Genomic DNA, 15,961 nt, shown 5'->3' with positions numbered 1-15,961 from the left:
TGCACATGGAGTACTGTTTGAAGTTTTGGGCACCGGTGCTCAGGAAGAATATAATGGAACTACAGTGAGTACAAAGGAGGGCAGCAAAATTAATAAAGGGGATGGGGAAGTAAAATACCTAGAGAAATTAGCAAAATTAGGATTATTTAGTGTAGAAAAAAGATGATTGAGGGGCAATCTAATAAGCATATAAAAGTATATAAGGGGACTATACAGATATCTTTCCAAGGATCTGTTTATACCAAGGAATGTGACGGTCACAAGGGGGCATTCTCTGCGTCTGGAGGAGAGAAGGTTTTTCCACCAACATAGAAGAGAATTATTTACTATTAGTGCAGAGAGAATCTGGAATTCCTTGCCTGAGGAGATGTTGATGGCGAACTCAGTCAAGGGTTTCAAGAGAGGCCTGGATGTCTTCATGGAGCGTAACAATATTGTATCTTACAGTTATTAGGTTTTTTAGAAGGACTTAGATCTGGGGATTTATTCTGACGGTATATAGGCTGAACTGGATGGACAAATGTCTTTTTTTCAGCCTTGCCAATTATGTTACTATGTTACATTTGAGACGTTCCTCCCTCATTCAAAATTGTTAGCGGGACAGTGGAATACATATTTCCTATCTCTTTACAATGCCTGCTAAAACATGCACATTTGAATTTTGGGCTATGTCCACCGCCATGTCATGTGATTATGCTCCCTGCATCATACATTTGGGAGAGCTCTCACTCCTACATTTGGGAGGGCCATCCCTCATTCAGACTTGTTAGCTAGACAGTGGAATACATATTCACCATCACTTTCCAATGCCAGCTAAAACATGTCTATTTGAATTTTTGGCTTTGCCCGCCACCACCACCATATCCACCGTCATATCGTTATGCAGCCCCAGCTTCACATTTTCAGAGGGCCAGCATATGCCTTGAAACCTAAGTTTTGTGAGCTACACAGTTCATTTTGACAACTGTAAGATCAATGTCAGTAAATTGGATTCTACCAGATATCAAAAGCTTTAGAATTAAATTCTGATTACAGTGTTTGCAAGCAAGGGCCAGTATTGTAGTCAGTCTGTCAGGCCTGAAACCCATGTCAGGAACATGTACAAGCCTCATTTTACTTAGAAGCAGCCTCCTCAAGGGAAAAAGACAGGAGTGCCATTGACCAATCTGCACAAGCCTAGGCTCTTCTTCTGGAAACTACCCAACCAGGCAGAATTTCTTTTGCATGGCTTTGAGAAACATTGGAGTAATTACAGGATATGTCACAGAGAATAATGACGTCTGTGGATTGTATTACTCAGGTGACAGGCAGTGATACTGAGCTCAGATAAAGACCTTAGCGCGGCAATGACCATGTTCCAATATGTGTAAGACTGCGGCGTGAATAGGTCTGTGGAGCATATTAACCCTGTCTCTTCGACCTTCTTAAGATGTACAGAAACTGGCCAATACCCCACCACCATTTTTTACCAAAATATATAAAATTTAAGGGAAGTGACAATTTAATAAAAAGACACAAGTCTCATTTAGGAGCCTGGAAAAGCCAGGAATGGTCTTTGGCCAGCACCGACACTAGGCAATGTAAAGTGCTAATGAATATATATGCACTATCTAACTAATAATTTGGGAAGAGAAAAATTTGCTGACCAGGGACAACTGAAATCTGCGCTGCGACAATGAACTGGACGTGATTGCTGACTGCTGTGTCTGTGCAACTGCACGTTGTGGGCAGGAGGCATCAGTGCCTCCTTCCTGGACAGCTGATTAGGAAGGACATAACACAGGGGAAGGGCCAGTGGCTTCACCATCAGACACAGATTTTGTACCCAAGCATTCTACTCACCTACTGGGGTGCTGCATTTGTCAGCAGTATACAGCGTATGGTAACAAAGGTATTATGTTGAATTTCCCTTTATAAAGGGATGTGTGGGTAAGATTTTCAAACTAGCAGCATCAGGGGTGAACCTAGCCTCTCTGCTGCCTGAGGCAAACTGCAAAACAGTGCTGCCCCCCCCCGTAGTAAAATTAGTACAAATAAATCTAGTTTACTCTTTACTAGCCTAACCTGACACACATGTAAAATAGATACACTTTTAAATGGGAATATATTTGAAACATCAATCGTTACACTTGTTAAAGTTTTGTATAAGTAGTAGAAAATAAAGGACTTTAAGAATACTACTCACTGTATGGTTTCAGTAATCAACAGCTGGGCCTTAACAATGGAAATAGTTCAACAAACCCTCTTGCCAGGTAGAACTTCAAGGTCTTGGACAACAGAAAAACTATACTCTGCTTATTGAATATTTGCTATAATTCATCTGTAGCATTGTACTCATTACTTACTGCTGTATATCCATGGTTGGGGGTCACTGTAGATTCCATCTTGGGAAAGGTGTTATAGCAAAGATAGAGCCACAACTTGTGTCTTTGATCATCCATCCACACTTGGGTGTGTAGAGCAGCTGGTTCTAATTTATCACAAACCAGCTCCCGCAATCCCTCTCTCCTGACCCTGTATTCTGGCTTATAAATTTAGAAGCATTCTAAGGGGTGCACGCAGTGTGGGGTGTACGCATCCCTTAAGCAAAGCATCCCAGAAGCTAAGCATCTAGAAAAAGCAGTTAAATCATGGCAGTCAGTGCAGGAGTCAGGTAAGCCACACTTTGCTCTTTTTTTATCCATGTGCTTTATTTCTATCCTGTGTTCCCTTGCCATCCACATTCATCGCCCCATCCCCCCTCTATCACCACGCCTACACATCAGCCTGTCTATACTTCTCGCTCCCATATACAGCTCCCACGCACTACCCACCTTCCTGAAAAACCTCAGCCCATCTTGCCCAAACACATTGCACAAAAAACTTCTTACAATTCCAATAGCTACTTGCTCTTTATCTTCCTACTCCTACTGATTTCAGGGGACATCTCCCCCCAACTCCAGTCCACCATCCCCCAACCTCAACCCCTACCCTACCTCACATCGAAACCTTACTAACCTTATTAACATTTGTTGCACTCCTTCATCTCCTTCTTTTAATTGTGCCCACTGGAATCCACAGTCTGTATGTAATAAACTTCCTTTCCTGCACAACTATTTTATGACCAACTCTCTTAATCTGTTGGCCCTCACTGAAACCTGGATTCAGGATTCTGACACTATTTCCCCTGCTGCCATTTCCCATGGTGGCTTACAATTCTCCCATTCCCTGAGAGCCACAAACAGACCTGTTTGTGGAGTTGACATACTCCTGTCCCCACAATGCACCTTCCAGGTCATCCCCCTGTTCTATCACTCTCATTCCCTTCTTTTGAGGTCCACCCCCTAAGGCTTTTCTGTCCCCTCTCCCTCAGAGTAGCAGTCATATATCAGCCCCCAGGCTCACCCACCCAATTCCTTGACCATTTCTTGGCCTGACTGATGCACTTCATGTCCTCAGAACTATCAACTCTTATCCTGGGAGACTTCAACATCCCCATTAACAGCCCCAATTCCACATCTGCATCCCAGGTTCTATCACTATCTACTTCTCTAGGCCTCTCACAGCTCTCAACCTCACACACAAAGACGGTAACACCCTTGACCTGGTCTTTGTCCGGCTCTGTTCAATCTCCTACCTAAGGCTAGGTTGACATTGCATTTAGTGCAGTCCATTTAATGGATCTGTTAAACGGATGTGCTGATAATGAGCCAAATTTGGTTTAATTTGCCATTGCGTTAATGCTTGCGTTAACGTATGTGACTGCATTATGTCATTTTGATGTCAGTTCCTGAAGCATCCGTTTGTGTGCATTCAGGCACTGTCAATAAAGTTGTTCAATTTTTTTAATTTTTTTGTTTTTTGTCAGCGTTCTGTGTGGGTGGACACACATTCTCCTTTTTGGAAGCATCGAGTGAACTTCTGCTGCAAGCAAGATGTTTGTGTCTCAGCTTGTAAGATTTCGCTTGATGCAGTTGTGACGTTGTCAGAGAAGGCGTATTTCCCGAAGGACATATTGGATTCATGAAGTTAATTATTTTCGGAAAACATATGGTGCCTTTCACACCCTTTATGTTCAACTTCGTGATCATCTCTTTAAATTTCAGCGATATCTTCGAATGACAATTGAAACATTTGATATTCTGCTGTCGCATGTCAAGGATGAGATACGTCATCAAAACAGCACTTTCCGTGAAAGTATTTCTGCAGAAGAACATTTAGTGGTGACACTGAGGTAATTTTCCTTTGTTCTCTTTACATTTTGCCAGTGGCAAAGACAAGAAGTATTTAACATTGTGCATGTCTTGTTCTTTGCTACATGTAGCCTACTGTCATAGTTCATTTTCAGTTGCCTTTTTGTTTGTTGTCAGACAAAATCTTAGCTTTCGTAAAATCTGTGCCATATGTTCATTTTTAGTCATAATTAGAATTGAGCATTCCGATACCGCAAGTATCGGGTATCGGCCGATATTAGCTGTATCGGAATTCCGATACTTAGTTCCGATACTTTTTTCATATCGAATACCGGAATCGGAAGTTCCCATAATGCTAGGAGCCCGCTCAATTTGATTCAGCCAATGGGGATCCTCAGAAGTGTGGGCACATCCTGTTAGGCATGTAGGCATGTTAACTACTCGCATGGCTGTGATTGGCTGCTGAAATGATGTCATGATGCACTATAAAAACCGCAGCAGCCGCCATTTTGGGTTCACTCTGCTGTGAATTCAGTTAGGGACAGGCTGCTGTTGAAGACTGTGAGGGACAGTTAGAAATAGCGATCATCAAACATATTTATTGCTCTACCCAGGCTACATAATCCACCACTGTAGCATTTTTTTAGCCCAGCAGTGCTGTTTTAATAGCTGTCTGCAAGGGCTGTGTGAGGGCAGACCCACGCTGTGTAGTGTGTCCTGTAGGCACGTCTGCTTGTAGGCCGCCCAGCATGTGTCTCTGCCTCATACACATTTTTCTTTTATTGCTGCTTTTTTTTTCTCCTGTATAGTGTGCTTCCATACGTATCCATATACGTTGGTTGCAAACACTAAAGGAGTGGACAGTGGAGCCTTTCAGCAGCCTTTCAGTGCTATAGCCCATTTCTCTGCACTGTTTTTGGCTGTCTGATAGGTCTCTCTGTGTGTGAGTGCAGCTCACGTTGCAGTGTGTTCTACAGCCACCGCTGGTTGTAGTCCGCTCAGCGTGCGTCACTGCCTCATACATAGTCCTTTTTTTGCAGCTAATTTGTCCAGATTTTTGCTCCTATATTAGTGTGCTTCCATCCGCATCCATTGTCATTGGTTGGTTGTAAACACTATATAGGATTAGATAGAGGAGCCTTTTTGCTGGCTTGTGCCCTTCAGGTCCAGCCAGACTAGTATCACCCTATTTTTTGGAGCCTCATCAATTGCATTGTAGGTTAGCTTCCTGCATTGCAATCGCTCCAAAAAGTTTGTGATACTATAGCTTTCAAACTTTGGTCACATCCTTTTATTCCCCCCCCCAAAAAAAAAAAAGGAAATAAAGTTCACCAAACACTCCACTTTAGAGTTGTGTAGGCCACATTGGATCATATTAAAGTGTAGTACACACACTCTTAGCAAAATTAGTGTTTCTCATACTGGTTAGCAGGTGTTCAGGAATAAGAACACTAAGCCCCCGTTTTTTACTTTTCTGCCTATCTTTATCAGTCTACCAAGATGAAGAAGGCAGGGAGTAAGGCACGTGGTCGTGGCCGTGGAGTTTCAGCAGGGAGAGGACGGGGGGATTCAGCAGGGAGAGGACGTGGGGATTCGGTGTCTGCTGCGGCCACCAGTGACCCGGCATCCCCCACTTTTACCAGGCAACAGTCCTTCATGCACAGCTTTGTAGGACCTCGCCGTACCCCACTGCTGCGTGACGAACAAATTGAAGCCGTTGTCGGATGGATGGCAGCTAACGCATCCACTTCAATGACTTCCGCATCCTCTCAGGGCCAGAGCACTGAAGAGCAACCGTCTGTCTCTTCACCACCTGCCAAATTGCCCAGGCAGTCTGAGAGCCCTGGACAGGAGCCATCTCAATCTTTACTTCTGTTCTCAGAATCTGTTGGCTTGGAAAGAGGTAGCCAGCCAAGCAGCATTCTAGAGCGTGAAGAAGAGGGAGTATGCAGTGATGCGCAACTGCTTTGTCCCTCTGAATCTGAAGAGGCGGGTGGGCCAGTGCCTATTGTCAGCACACCTCAGTACTCTGATGATGCTGAGACTCAGTTGCCAATTTCTGGTGCGTACGGTGCTGGCGAGACAACCCAGGACCAGCCGGTGCTTGAAGAGGAGAGTGGAGATGATGAGGTCCTTGACCCATCATGGCATCAGCCACAGGAAGGTGGTGGGAGCAGCTCTGAGGAAGAGATTCCCCGAACGGCCAAAAGAGGAGGGAGAGGGCGGGGGCAGACTTGGTTGCCTGTAGCTTCCACTTTGGCACCCGTGAGGAGCAATCCTCTTCCAAAACACAAAACGGGCACTGCCAGGACTTGCAGTGCATGGTCTTTTTTTGACACAGTTGCAGATGACATTTGCTTTGTCAAATGCAAGCTGTGTCATCAGAAAGTTAAACGAGGGAAAAATGTGAGCAACCTCAGTACCACAAATATGTGGAAACGTGCGTACCAAGCACGAGGTGGAGTTACACAGACACACTGAAGATGTAGGCCAACCTTCAGCAGCACCTACCAACTCTTCAGCTCGTGTTGGGGCCTCTTCCTCCAGCTCACACACAGCTGGTTCGGCTTCCTCACTGGAACACCATGGAAGAACCTCTGCCACTGTTGTCCAGAGACCCAGTGAAATTCCACCCACTGAACCACGTTCTCAGTCATTAGCACACTCCCAGGCCACTCACCAGCAATCGGTAGCACAGGCATGGGAGAAAAAGCGGCCATACTCGGCAAACCATCCCCGAGCACTGGCTCTGAATGCCGGCATTGCCAAACTACTGGCCCTTGAGATGCTGTCATTCAGGCTGGTGGAGACTGACACCTTCCGGAACTTTATGTCATTGGCAGTTCCACAATACAATGTGCCCAGCCGCTTTTATTTCAGCAGGCAAGTCGTCCCTGCCCTGCAAAAGCATGTGGAGGGAAAAATTAAAAATGCGCTACTAAGCGCCGTCAGTAGCAAGGTCCACCTGACCACCGATGCGTGGACCAGTAGCCATGGACAGGGACGATACCTTTCCCTCACAGCCCATTGGGTCAATGTTGTGGAGCCGGGTACAGATCTGGAGAGTGGCTCTGTACGTATTCTGCCAACTCCTAGGATTGCAGGAATGCAGTCTGTACATATTGAGTCCTCCTCCTACTTTAGTTCCTCGGAATCAGCACTGCATGAGCCTGTTAGGCCAGATATGAGCACAGGTGTGGCCAAACATCAACAGGCCATCCTTAAATTAATTTCGTGGGGAATCGGAGCCACACAGGACAGGAGCTCTGGAATGCCATCAAGCAGGAGAGCGATGTGGGGTTTGTGCCAGCGAATCTCCAGCCAGGTTTGGTAGTGAGTGACAATGGCTGAAATCTAGTTGCAGCTCTGGGCCTAGGCAACCTCACTCACATACCATGTCTGGCACACGTGCTCAATTTGGTCATGCAGAGCTTTCTGAGGGACTATCCGGATCTTGATGCACTGCTGCACAAGCTTCGCCTAGAGTGTGCTCACTTGCGGCATTCCAGCATGGCAAGATCGCGCATTGCATCTCTGCAACGCTGATTCCGCCTGCCAGCACTTCGCATCATATGTGACCTCCCCACCAGGTGGAATTCAACGTTACATATGTTGGAGCGGTTGTGTGAGCAGCAGGCAGCAGTAATGGAGTACCAGCTGCATCAGGCGCAAACAAGTCGCACTGTGCGCCGGACACACTTCACCACCACTGAGTGGGCCACTATGAGGGACATCTGCCAAGTTTTGCTTGCCTTCGATGACTCCACGCGGATGGCCAGTGCAGATGATGCACTAGTCAGCATGACTGTCCCCCTTATCTGTCTGCTTCAAAAAACCTTACAAGCACTAAGTGAGGAGGTTTTTGAAGAGGTCGAGGATGAGGAGTAAGAAATGCCATCTGCTTCTGGCAAGTCTGCGCAATGTGCTTCCACACAAAGGCCCAGGCAGGGGACACTTAATGAGGAGGATGACGAGGAGTCAATGAAGGAGGAGGAACACATCTCTCCAGAGGAGGGAGGTACACAAGGCTCTAGTAGTCAGTGTGTACAGTGAGGGTGGGGTGATGCTGGGCAGGCTGAGATGCTGCCTCAAGCTGGGGACAGCGTTTCCGGTCCAGTTGTCAGTCTGCAGCACATGGTTGATTTCATGCTGCAGTGCTTGTTAAATGACTGCCGCATCGCCAACATTCTCCACACGGCTGATTATTGGGTGTACACCCTCCTAGATCCTCGCTACCGGGACAACTTACAAAGCCTCATACCACAGTTGAACCGGGAGCGTAAAATGCGGGAGTACCAAGAAACACTTGTGCAGGCCATCATGTTCTCCATTCCCCCCGCAAGTGTTGCTGGTAGTGCTTTTCAAAGCAGCCATGTGGGTAGAGGCAGTGGAGGAAGCTCTGCACAAAGAGGTAGCAGAGGCAGTGCCGCAGGACAAGGCAAGGCCAGTATGGCCCAAATGTGGAAAAGTTTTGTGGGACCGCCACAAACGGCTACACCATCACAGATGGCTCCAGTCAGCAGGAGGCAACGTTTCCGTCAGATGGTGACAGACTACTTGTCTTGCCCTGTTAGTGTACTCCCAGACGGCTCTTCCCCATTCAAGTTTTGGGTCTCTAAGCTGGATACATGGCCAGAGCTTAGCCAGTATGCATTGGAGGTGCTGGCTTGCCCTGCTGCCAGTGTATTATCGGAACGTGTCTTTAGTGCTGCAGGTGGTGTGGTAACAGACCGTCGCACTCGACTATCCGCTGATAATGTTGACCGGCTTACTTTTCTGAAAATGAACAAGGCCTGGATCTCACCTGAATTTGCCAGTCCTCTTCCAGAATAAATAATTGCCTGGCAACAGGATCCAGGTCTCCTGTTGTGTTCATGTTTTTATGACCTGAACTTTATTTCCTGGGCTACAGCAACGCCCGTTGTTGCTCAGAAGTGCTGTCCACACAGACAAAACACTCGCTCATGTGTAAGTGGGGTTTGGTAACGTCAGCTGATCCCCTGCTGTGTGTGTGGCAAAGTGTCCTGCTCCCTCCACAGTCAAACAACCTCAGATTTACACCTGGCTCCAAGTTGGCCTCGGCCTACTACCTGATTTTCCCTGGGTTCCAACACCTCCAGTTGGTGCTCGGAAGTGCTGTCCACACAGAAAAAACACTTGTTCATGTGTAAGTGGGGTTCGGTAACGTCTGCTGATCCCCTGCTGTGTGTATGGCAAACTCTCCTGCTGCCTACAACTTCTGACTACCTCTGATTTAATATGTTCTCTGATTTGCCCTCTGTCTCCACTCTGTTTTGAGTATTTCCTCCGGCCTACAACACCGCCTGTTTCTGCTCTCAAGTGCCGCCTGCACAATCAACACTTGTTCCTGTGTTACCTGGGTCCTGTAACATCTGCTCATCTCCAGAGGTGAGTTCGGCAATGTCTCCTGCTTTGTCTACATTCCCACTACTTGTAGTGGAAAAGTGGACAGAGCAGGAGACATTGCCTGACTCACCTCTAGGGAGAAGCTGCTGTTACAGAACCCCAGTAACACAGGAACAAGGGTTGGTTGTGCAAACGGCATTTCAGAGCAGCAACTGGCGTGGTTGGAAGCCAGAGGAAATACTCAAAACAGAGTGAAGAAAGAGGCCTAATTGGAGTACGTTGACAGTTAGTAGTAGTGTAGAAACAATCTAAAATTGCCACCAAGTAGGCCTCGGCCTACTACCTGATTTTCCCTGGGTTCCAACACCGCCAGTTGGTGCTCGGAAGTGCTATCCACACAGAAAAAACACTTGTTCATGTGTAAGTGGGGTTCGGTAACGTCAGCTGATCCCCTGCTGTGTGTACGGCAAACTCTCCTGCTGCCTCCAAATCCAAACAACGTCTTATCTTAAACTGCCTCCAAGTAGGCCTCAGCCTACAAAATGACTATCCCTGGGCTCCAACATCGTCAGTTGTTGCTCGGAAGTGCTGTCCACACAGAAAAAAACACTCGTTCATGTGAAAGTGGGGGTCAGTAACGTCAGCTGATCCCCAGCTGTGTGGAGGGCAAACTGCTGCTGCCTCCAAATTGTAACTTTCTGATTTAAACATTCTCTGATTTGGCCTCTGTCTCCACTCTGTCTCTAGTATTTCTCCTGACCTCCAACACCGCCAGTTCCTGCTCACAGTTGCCGTCCACGCATTCCACACTTGTTCCTGTGTTCCTGGTGTTCTGTTACGTGAGCTGATCCCCCAATGTGTGTCCGGCACTGTCTCCTGTGCTGTCCACCTTCCCACTACAAGTGGTGGGAATGTGGACAGGGCAGGAGACATTGCCAGACACACATCAGGGGATCTGCTGACATTACAGAACCCCAGTAACACAGGAACACGTGTGGATTGGGCAGACGGCTACTGTACGCATAAACTGGCGGTGTTGGTGGTCAGGTGAAATCCTGGAAACAGAGTGGAGACAGATGCCTAATTGGAGCACGTTGACAGTCTGTTGTAGTCTACAGCCTATAGAATACTGCCACCAAGTAGGCCTCGGCCTACACCATGATTGTCCCTGGGCTCCAATAACGCCAGTTCGTGCTCGGAAGTGCTGTCCACACAGAAAAAAACACTCGTTCATGTGAAAGTGGGGTTCGGTAACGTCAGCTGATCCCCTGCTGTGTGTATGGCAAAGTGTCCTGCTCCTTCCAAAGTCAAAATACCTCCGATTTACACCTGGCTCCTAGTAGGCCTCAGCCTACACCATGATTGTCCCTGGGCTCCAACAACGCCAGTTGGTGCTCGGAAGTACTGTCCACACAGAAAAAAACACTCGTTCATGTGAAAGTGGGGGTCAGTAACGTCAGCTGATCCCCTGCTGTGTGGAGGGCAAACTGCTGCTGCCTCCAAATTGTAACTACTTCTGATTTAAACATTCTCTGATTTGGCCTCTGTCTCCACTCTGTCTCTAGTATTTCCCCTGACCTCCAACACCGCCAGTTCCTGCTCACAGTTGCCGTCCACGCATTCCACACTTGTTCCTGGTGTTCTGTTACGTGAGCTGATCCCCCAATGTGTGTCCGGCACTGTCTCCTGCGCTGTCCGCCTTCCCACTACAAGTGGTGGGAATGTGGACAGAGCAGGAGACATTGCCAGACACACATCAGGGGATCTGCTGACATTACAGAACCCCAGTAACACAGGAACACGTGTGGATTGGGCAGACGGCTGCTGTACGCATAAACTGGTGGTATTGGTGGTCAGGTGAAATCCTGGAAACAGAGTGGAGACAGATGCCTAATTGGAGCATGTTGACAGTCTGTTGTAGTCTACAGCCTATAGAATACTGCCACCAAGTAGGCCTCGGCCTACACCATGATTGTCCCTGGGCTCCAACATCACCAGCTGCTGCTCAGAAGTTTCGTTGGCACGGGTACTCCCTCCTGCCCAGCCTGGTTCCAGCACGCCAGCTGTTTCCGGGTACTGTCAAGGTCACTTTGCTACCAATCCGTTGTCCTGTCGTCTTGCGGCCGGGTTAGCCTACTCTATGGTGCCTGCAGTTTAGGTGACTCCTATGTGGACTGCGGGATCTGGCACTGAAGGCTGGATCCGTAGTGCCAATGGGACATGGACCCCCTGTAGGACTGTGGGTTTCGGTAACTGCGGCCAGCTTGCGGCCTGGCTACTTTGCTTTGGATGGGTACCTTCAGCTACCCATCCGGGTGCCAGCACTGTCAGCTGGTTCTCGCCAGAGCCTTTGGCCTAGGTGCCTCCATCTCGGTATCTGAGGTCCAGCAACGTCAGCAGGTCCTCGATAGTGCTTTCTAGCACAGGTTTCTCCTGCCTAGTAACCGTGGTCCAGCACCGTCAGCTGTTCCTCGGTAGTGCCATTGGCTCTTGTAGCTTCTGCTACCCATCTGGGTTCCAGCACAGTCAGCTGGTTCTTGGCAGTGTCTTTGGCACAGGTACTCCCTGTTGCCCAGCCTGTTTTCAGCACGCCAGCTGTTTCCGGGTAGTGTCAAGGTCACTTTGCCACCAATCCGTTGTCCTGTCCTCTTGCGGCCGGGTTAGCCGACTCTACGGTGCCTGCAGTTTAGGTGACTCCTATGCGGACTGCGGGATCTGGCACTGAAGGCTGGATCCGTAGTGCCAATGGGACATTGACCCCCTGTAGGACTGTGGGTTTCGGTAACTGCGGCCGGCTTGCGGCCTGGCTACTTTGCTTTGGATGGGTACCTTCTGCTACCCATCCGGGTGCCAGCACTGTCAGCTGGTTCTTGCCAGAGCCTTTGGCCTAGGTGCCTCCATCTCGGTATGCGAGGTCCAGCAATGTCAGCTGGTCGTTGGTAGTGCTTTTTAACACAGGTACCTTCTGCTTAGTAACCGTGGTCCAGCACCGTCAGTTGGTCCTCGGTAGTGCCATTGGCTCTTGTTCCTTCTGCTACCCATCTGGGTGCCAGCACTGTCAGCTGGTTCTCGCCAGAGCCTTTGGCCTAGGTGCCTCCATCTCGGTATCCGAGGTCCAGCACCGTCAGCTGGTCATTGGTAGTGCTTTTCACCACAGGTACCTTCTGCTTATTAACCATGGTCCAGCACCGTCAGTTGGTCCTCAGTAGTGCCATTGGCTCTTGTTCCTTCTGCTACCCATCCGGGTGCCAGCACTGTCAGCTGGTTCTTGCCAGAGCCTTTTGCCTAGGTGCCTCCATCTCGGTATCCGAGGTCCAGCAACGTCAGCTGGTCGTTGGTAGTGCTTTTTAGCACAGGTACCTTCTGCTTAGTAACCGTGGTCCAGCACCGTCAGTTGGTCCTCGGTAGTGCCATTGGCTCTTGTTCCTTCTGCTACCCATCCGGGTGCCAGCACTGTCAGCTGGTTCTCGCCAGAGCCTTTGGCCTAGGTGCCTCCATCTCGGTATCCGAGGTCCAGCACCATCAGCTGGTCATTGGTAGTGCTTTTTACCACAGGTACCTTCTGCTTATTAACCGTGGTCCAGCACCGTCAGTTGGTCCTCGGTAGTGCCATTGGCTCTTGTTCCTTCTGCTACCCATCCGGGTGCCAGCACTGTCAGGTGGTTCTCGCCAGAGCCTTTAGCCTAGGTGCCTCCATCTCGGTATCCGAGGTCCAACAACGTCAGCAGGTCCTGGGTAGTGCTTTCTAGCACAGGTACCTCCTGCATAGTAACCGTGGTCCAGCACCGTCAGCTGTTCCTCGGTAGTGCCATTGGCTCTTGTAGCTTTTGCTACCCATCTGGGTTCCAGCACCGTCAGCTGGCTCTCGGCAGTGTCTTTGGCACGGGTACTCCCTGTTGCTCAGCCTGTTTTCAGCACTCCAGCTGTTTCCGGGTAGTGTCAAGGTCACTTTGCCACCAATCCGTTGTCCTGTCCTCTTGCGGCCGGGTTAGCCGACTCTACGGTGCCTGCAGTTTAGGTGACTCCTATGTGGACTGCGGGATCTGGCACTGAAGGCTGGATCTGTAGTGCCAATGGGACATGGACCCCCTGTAGGACTGTGGGTTTCGGTAACTGCGGCCGGCTTGCGGCATGGCTACTTTGCTCCAGGTTTTCATGTGCCCTGGGCGAAAGAGCGCCCCTTTAACACATACCACAACTCATCATGCTCCGATACGGCAGAGAAATAGCGGTATAGTACAATGAAAAATACTTCACTTTTTACATCTCATGACGAGGCTCATCTATTTCTCCAAACAGAATCATTGGTCCCATATAATGTTTGAAACAGTATATGATGAGCTCCACATAATGCTACAGTAAATGTTGGTCCCCATGGATGAAGCTCCACTGTCTTATGGGCCCAAATAATGCTCCAAACATAATGGGCCCCATTTCTAATGCTCTAGTGTATAATGGGCCCTGTAAATGCTGCTCCAGTGTCTGATGTCCACCTTTGGAATGTTCCAGTGTATGGTGGGCCCCATCTATCATTCTCCAGAGTATAGTGCTCCCCAAAAATTGCTGTCCCAACATTGAAAACAATCAAATAAGTCTCCTCGCTAGGGAATCCCTGTACTTGTCTGGACTCCTCATCGTCCCCATCTTCCATCTCACTGCACAGTATTTCAACCTTGCAAGTGCTGTGATCCTGAGCAAGCAGGGGGGGCCCACTCGTTGGCGACGGCACTGGCACAGGGCCCCTGATAGTACGGTGGTGTGTCTGATGGCGGGTGGGCCGAACCTGCACTTTCATCTGCAGCTTCCTCTTTGTCACCGTGTAAGATGGAACTGTATATGGGAAGGGTAACCTGAGTTTCATCAGGGTCAGATTCAGGCCGTGTAGCATGCGAGGGGAATGTAGTGGTCTGGGTCAATGTACCAGCAGATTCATCGAGCAGTGGCTGGGCATCAGTGCACTTGTGTCGCCCCCAGGAGTACGGTCGCCACAGTGGCATTACCTTCTTCCTAGGGAGTGTGATGTCATGCTTGGGAGCAACGAACGATCTCTCTAGCAGGTCAACTGATTGGGCTGCGTTATTCCCACGAGTCATGACCCTCCAAACAGCATTCATGAAGGCAAAGTGTTTGTTTTACGTGGGCAGTATGGTTGCAAAGCTGAACCTTAAAGGAATGTCCAGAAGGGCACCACCAGGAGTGGAGCCTACGGTTAAATTCGACTCCACCTGGGAAACCTCAACCATGCCAGCTACAGAACAGATGCACACATTGCAAGCTTAATTCCGTTAACGAACGAGACTCCGTCATGCCCCACGGTCCGAGTCCGGCTTACTAGAGGGACACGTGAGGCTCTGGCACATGAGATTGGCCAATAACTGGTGTGTCATGCCCTTACATGTCCGTGGCTGCATGTGTGCTACACTGAAAAGGCCAGCATTTGTCGCTTACAGGTGCAGATAACCCGCTGAACAACGTTAGTGATGGGGATCACTGATTACAATTATTACCCGCGAACAATGATTTCCCAGTAAGTGCAGGTCAACCGTAGTTCCGGAATTAGGCCTAACCGTCATTCCTGAAAAAATGAAAAACTTACGTGTGCAAACCACAGGTGCTATAGCTTGCTTAACAGCTCTCCAGCCGTTCTCACGCCCAGTATGGATTACACGTGATTGCACAAAGGTGAGAAAGGGTACCGTATCCCCAGATAACATGTATGGATAGCGTACACATTCAAAATATATGTCTATACATTAGGAGGCAGGCTCAGACGGTGTTAGGCCCAGTATGGATTGCACGTGACTGCACAAAGGTTAGAAAGGGTACCGTATCCCCAGATAACATGTATGGATAGCGTACACATTCAAAATATATGTCTATACATCAGGAGGCAGGCTCAGACGGTGTTAGGCCCAGTATGGATTGCACGTGATTGCACAAAGGTTAGAAAGGGTACCGTATCCCCAGATAACATGTATGGATAGCGTACACATTCAAAATATATGTCTATACATCAGGAGGCAGGCTCAGACGGTGTTAGGCCCAGTATGGATTGCACGAGATTGCACAAAGGTTAGAAAGGGTAACGTATCCCCAGATAACATGTATGGATAGCGTACACATTCAAAATATATGTCTATACATCAGGAGGCAGGCTCAGATGGTGTTAGGCCCAGTATGGATTGCACGTGATTGCACAAAGGTTAGAAAGGGTACCGTATCCCCAGATAACATGTATGGATAGCGTACACATTCAAAATATATGTCTATACATCAGGAGGCAGGCTCAGACGGTGTTAGGCCCAGTATGGATTGCACGTGATTGCACAAAGGTTAGAAAGGGTACCGTATCCCCAGATAAAATGTATGGATAGCGTACACATTCAAAATATATGTCTATACATCAGGAGGCAGGCTCAGAC

General features: G+C 48.6%; 1 protein-coding gene across 5 annotated transcripts in view; it reads left to right on the top strand.

Moving 5' to 3' along the window:
* Nucleotides 1–15,961, top strand: part of LOC141086571 (NXPE family member 2-like) — a 724,795-nt gene that overhangs the window by 71,527 nt on the left and 637,307 nt on the right. For 4 of the 5 annotated variants that reach the window (XM_073572724.1, XM_073572718.1, XM_073572719.1 and 1 more), the window contains exon 1: nt 3,778–4,213. The exons of the other annotated variant lie outside the window; for it this stretch is intronic. In XM_073572724.1, the coding sequence (XP_073428825.1) occupies nt 4,098–4,213 (116 nt within the window). In that variant the 5' untranslated portion in view covers nt 3,778–4,097. Of the gene's footprint in view, nt 1–3,777; nt 4,214–15,961 lie in introns of those variants that run through there. 5 annotated transcript variants of the gene reach the window in all.

The sequence above is a fragment of the Dendrobates tinctorius genome, unplaced genomic scaffold (assembly GCF_039654945.1).
Source record: "Dendrobates tinctorius isolate UK_male_01 unplaced genomic scaffold, ASM3965494v1 ptg000032l, whole genome shotgun sequence".
NCBI lineage: Eukaryota > Metazoa > Chordata > Amphibia > Anura > Dendrobatidae > Dendrobates > Dendrobates tinctorius.
Note: the sequence above shows the minus strand (reverse complement) of the source record. Positions and strands in the feature narration are given on the sequence as shown.